The sequence below is a fragment of the Ostrinia furnacalis genome, unplaced genomic scaffold (assembly GCF_004193835.3).
Source record: "Ostrinia furnacalis isolate ACB-3 unplaced genomic scaffold, ASM419383v2 OfSCF4807, whole genome shotgun sequence".
Classification (NCBI taxonomy): Eukaryota; Metazoa; Arthropoda; class Insecta; order Lepidoptera; family Crambidae; genus Ostrinia; species Ostrinia furnacalis.
The window spans coordinates 179-5,710 of record NW_021135046.1 but is presented as its reverse complement, the minus strand read 5'-3'; the positions used below and the strand labels follow the sequence as shown (position 1 = coordinate 5,710).

Below are 5,532 nucleotides of genomic sequence, written 5' to 3'. Positions count from 1 at the left end.
AGGTGGCGTCGAGCGCCTGCTCAATCTTACCAAGCAGCGCCACCGTCATACGCCACGCGTTCTCAAGTTTGCAGGTCAGTAGCCATCTCACTGACGTCACAGCAAGAGTGACGAGTTCTCGCGTTCTTTACTGGAGGCAGGTGGTGTCGAGCGCCTGCTCAATCTTACCAAGCAGCGCCACCGTCATACGCCGCGTGTTCTCAAGTTTGCAGGTCAGTAGCTATCTCACTGACGTCACAGCAAGAGGTCAGTAGCTAACTCACTGACGTCACAGCAAGAGTGACGAGTTCTCGCGTTCTTTACTGGAGGCAGGTGGTGTCGAGCGCCTGGTCAACCTTACTAAGCAGCGTCACCGTCATACGCCGCGTGTTCTCAAGTTTGCAGGTCAGTACCTAGCTATCTCACTTACGTCACAGCAAGAGGTACAGGTAGCTATCTCACTGACGTCACAGCAATAGTGGGGAGTTCTCGCGTTCTTTACTGGAGGCGGGCGGCGTCGAGCGCCTGCTCAATCTCACCAAGCAGCGTCACCGTCATACGCCGCGTGTTCTCAAGTTTGCAGGTCAGTAACTATCTCACTGACGTCACAGCAAGAGGTCAGTAGCTATCTCACTGACGTCACATCAAGAGCGGCGAGTTCTCCCGTTCTTTACTGGAGGCAGGTGGCGTCGAGCGCCTGCTCAATCTTACTAAGCAGCGCCACCGTCACACGCCTCGCGTGCTCAAGTTTGCAGGTTAGTCGTCTACATACGAGACTAATCCCTATCATCTCTTTCCCACCACTGCAACACCTTTATAGCCTGGATCTACAGCGTGAAGGAAGGTTGAGAATTCTCGGAGATAGCTAACGGTCATGGAACCCGCAAAAAATTCGGTCTCATGAGTATAGGATGAGCTCGAAATATAATATTGTTTTCTCTACGTTGCAAAGCGGGACAGAAATTGTTTTACCGACTACCGATTGCTACATATTGTTGCCTATGTTCCACAAATAAACGTTTTTGATTTAATTTGACTATGAACAAATGACACTTAGATGGAAGGAATTTATCACGTTGTTCTTTATACGTGATCAAATCAGAAATGAGGCGATTCGCAAGAGAACCAATGTAACGACATAGCCTGCAGAACTGCCGTCAGAGGCGAAAGCGGCGAGTCCGACGCTCTGTGCTGGAGTCAGGAACTTAATAAGGCATGGAATTACAGTTTGGCTCCAGTACCTTATTAACGTACGCTATTCTGAAGTAAATTTCAGTTACCTCTGTCCAATTGGCCACTACAAAGCCCGACGCAAGAGGCCTCATTTCTAGTATTAAATCAACAATCGTCCGTTCACAGGGCAAGTGCTGATGACGATGTGGTCTCACGCGGAACTCCGCGAGGTGTACCGCAAGCACGGCTGGCGCGAGCCCGACTTTCTCACGCCGGCGCGCGCCGCCGTGCCGCGCGGATCTTCCAACGCCAGCGGTACGTATGCACATAACACACGAAACTAAAACTACACAACACTTAAGTCGTAAGAGGCGACTATCAAACAGAACGGCGCTGTGTTGACGGCAAAGTAGAATACATTTGTCACCAACCCCTACTCTTCCCACGGGTGTCGTAAGAGGCGACTTAGGAACTACAAATCAAACAGAACGGGCGGCAGCGCTCTCTGAAACACATCAATCTTTTAAACTGCGATTTTCAACCTGCCTGCCAAGTGTGGGGATTATGGCAAAACCCTTCACTATAGTAGAGGAGGTTCATAGGACTGCAGGGGTCTGTTGTTGATGATGATGATGATGATGAACACTTAAGTCCGCTTTCACCATCAATCCCTAAGTTAAGTGACTCCTATGGTACCACATAACAGGAATTTTGTTTTCATAAGGGTCACTTAAAAATTAGGTATTGATGGTGAAAACGGGCATTAGACTCTCCGCAGATTACAGACTTTTAGTCGGCCAATGGTTGGGCCCGATTTTAATTTGTATGAAGAATCGGTCGATGTAATGTGGGCACTTTCATACATGTTCATACTCGTTAGCGACTAAACTATCGGCTAACTAAAAGTCGGTGGTCTGAGCCTAGGCTTATTATGCGCAAAAATTGAAAATAAACCAAACTGCAGTTCCAAAGGCTAAGATCTAAGCTAAAAAGCTTTTTCGGATCGGCTTACTGCTAATGTTTTCATAAGGCCCTACCTATATCTACTGAAACTAATGTTTTCATAAGACAGAATAAAATATGTTTATTCAAAACATTCTCCGCCCCGCTCCATCAGGAAACCGGGCCTAATCTACGGGTTCGATTCCCAGCAGTCCTTTGAGTATGTTAGTAATTCTTGATTGAGCTAATAAGTAATTCACCACCCGTGAAAGAAGTAATTTTACACGCCTTCAATTTGCACCAATTCTGCAATCATACGGGCAAGGTTCTACTATACATAAAGCTTTATATAAATTGCGAACAATGTACATAATCTCTCTGTCTATACAAATGTGTGTAAATGTTCGTCAAGTGTGTACAGACTACCACAGTCTAGTTGCGACTACGCTGGTCACTAATAACATGGCTAACTGCGCAACGCATCTTAAATATTAAAATCAATTCTATTGGTCTTAAAATACAGTCCACATTTTAAGAACTACAGATCAAGTTCCAGTATTTTTAGTAGATATTTTTTATTTTTAGACCCGTCAGAATTGGTTTAATAATGTTGTCATGAATAATAATAACTTCACTGTGTTCATAATGTCAATATAGCTTTAACATCTGTGTTTTTATTGCTATGATCTGTAATTTTGTTCTGAAACAATTTAAGTTAAAAGATTTGCAATTTTCATAGCGATACAAACATAACGTTCATTTCTAAACGACTGTTCATTTGTTATTTGCATTTGGGGCATGGAATCGTACACTGTCGGTGAACGTTTTGTGATGCTGTGGATTTGTCTCAATATACTAATTCTTCATATTAACATTATTAATATGTACTTAAAAATACACTACTTACGGAAAACTCGACCACGAAGCTGCTATTTGAGATATAACCATATTAAATTGATCATTAGCACACAATGCCTTACATTATGCGATGCTTTTGAATCTATTAAATCGTTACATAAATATTTCATGCCATAATATTAAATAGATCTCATTGCAAAGCTCCATTTTGATGACAAAAACATGATCGGTGGCTTTATATAAATCAAACAAAGTAGCAATTTGGGGTCTATTTTGTTTCGGCACCAAAATGAAAACGCTCATTTATTACGTTCATTCACCACAAGATTACAAAACGCTTTCGCATTCCAAGCCTCCGTATACACAATCGCCACCTCATACTGTCTCACAAATAAACAGTCGTGTATACCGCACCTTGCGCATTGGTGAACGTAGATACGGGTGTGGGAGCAGGTCAGGGCACGCCCATGTCGGGAGGTGGAGCCCCCCACTCGCCAAGCAACGCCAACTCCACGCTCAGCCGGCCCATGGCTTCTACTGGAGGCACCCGATACGAGGATAGGACCATACGCCGCCATAGAGAGGTTTGTACCTCATTTCCTTGGAGTAGAACTTAGTTTGGTAGATCAGTGCATGACTATTGGACATTAGATATAATTACAACGCCAACTCCACGCTCAGTCGGCCCATGGCTTCTACTAGAGACACCAGATACGAGGATAGAACCATACGCCGCCATAGAGAGGTTTGCACCTTATTTCCTTGACTTAGAACCCATTGTGGTAGCAGTAATTAGTAGACCAGTGCATGATCCTTTAGACATACTCACTCAGCTGGCTTTTATGGCTTCTACTGGAGGCACCAGATACGAGGATAGGACCATAGGCCGCCATCGAGAGGTATATCGAACTTTGCACCTTATCCATTTGAAGTAGAACTTAGTTTGGTAGATCAGTGCATGATTATTGGACATTAGATATAATTGCAACGCCAACTCAACGCTCAGCCAGCCCATGGCTTCTACTGGGGTCACCCGATACGAGGATAGGACCATACGCCGCCAAAGAGAGGTACAGAGAAGTTTGCACTTTATTCCCTTAAAGTAGAGTCCATTTTGGTAGAATAGTGCATGATCACACGGTTGTTAATGCCAACTCCACGCTCAGCCGGCCCATGGCTTCTACTGGGGGCACCAGATACGAGGATAGGACCATACGCCGCCATAGAGAGGTGCAGAGAAGTTTGCACTTTATTCCCTTAAAGTAGAGTCCATTTTGGTAGAATAGTGCATAATCACACGGTTGTTAATGCCAACTTCACGCTCAGCCGGCCCATGGCTTCTACTGGAGGCATCAGATACGAGGATAGGACCATACGCCTCCATAGAGAGGTACAGAGAAGTTTGCACCTTATCCCTTTGAAGTAGAATTTAGGTTGATAGATCAGTGCATGACTATTGGACATTAGATATAATTGCAACGCCAACTCAATGCTCAGTTGGCCCATGGCTTCTACCAGAGGCACCAGATACGAGGATAGGACTATACGCCGCCATCGAGAGGTATACCGAACTTACCACCTTATTCTCTCAGCGTAGAACTCATTTTGTTAGACTAATGCATGATCATTAGATAGTATATATGTTACGGCTAAAGATAGATGTGAACATAAACTTAAGATTAGCCGGCTAAACTTAAGTTTATCTTCGACGAGGTGCTAATGTTAGTTTCTTCTATCTTTAGCCAGCTAAACTTAAGTGTAACCGCAAGCCCTTGGCTAAAAATGTAGAAGGAAATGGAAAAGGAAACAATGTAATAATGTTTACTATTTTGACACGAAAACTTTATTAAAAAATAATCACTTTCATTACACATACATGTACCTATGTAGGTATTCAAAATTACAATTATTACAATAACAAAATGTTAATTACTTAAAACAATATCTAGGTACCTAATCATTAAAATAAAATAATAAGGAACCATTTGGTCATTACAGAATTTTCTGTAGGTAGGTATTTAAAATTACAAAATAAAACAAAATAAAACTTCTTCAGTGTTAGTTACTTAAAACAATATCTAGTCACAATTGTTAAATAATATTATTCGTTGTCTCCCCACCGCCCCCTCAAGCCCTCCGCCGGCCTGGCGCGCCCATCGAATACATTTTTAACCGTATCGTTTTGGCTAATGTGCACATTAGCCGGCTAAAGATGGAATATCATGACGCAAATTAACATGTTATCGAACTTTAGCTGCTTCTCGAAGCTAAACTTAAGTTTAGCCGGCTAATCTTAAGTTTATGTTCACACCTATCTTTAGCCGTAACATATACATACATGATTGCAACGCCAACTCAATGCTCAGCCGGCCCATGGCATTCCTGGGGTACACGATACGAGGATCAAGCACCGCCAACAAAAGGTGTAGTGAATTTTGCAGCTTATTTCGAATCCATTTAGGCATCCATGGCGACTACATTCTGGCTTGGAGGTATGCAATTTTATCTTTACTCCGTTTGTATGATACTTACCAGTTGCTGTCGAGACACATATAAATAACACAGCATTAATCAACGCCT

The 5,532-nt window shown here is 43.0% G+C and overlaps 1 protein-coding gene across 1 annotated transcript; it reads left to right on the top strand.

Annotated features, from left to right (window-relative positions):
- Positions 1–6: 6 nt before the first annotated feature.
- Positions 7–4,009, top strand: LOC114360037 (uncharacterized). The gene is made up of 4 exons (XM_028314592.1): positions 7–74; positions 1,339–1,467; positions 3,352–3,536; positions 3,852–4,009. Exons 2-4 carry the CDS (start codon positions 1,350–1,352, stop codon positions 3,885–3,887), a joined length of 339 nt encoding a protein of 112 aa, XP_028170393.1. The 5' UTR covers positions 7–74; positions 1,339–1,349; the 3' UTR covers positions 3,888–4,009.
- The last annotated feature ends 1,523 nt before the right edge of the window (positions 4,010–5,532 follow it).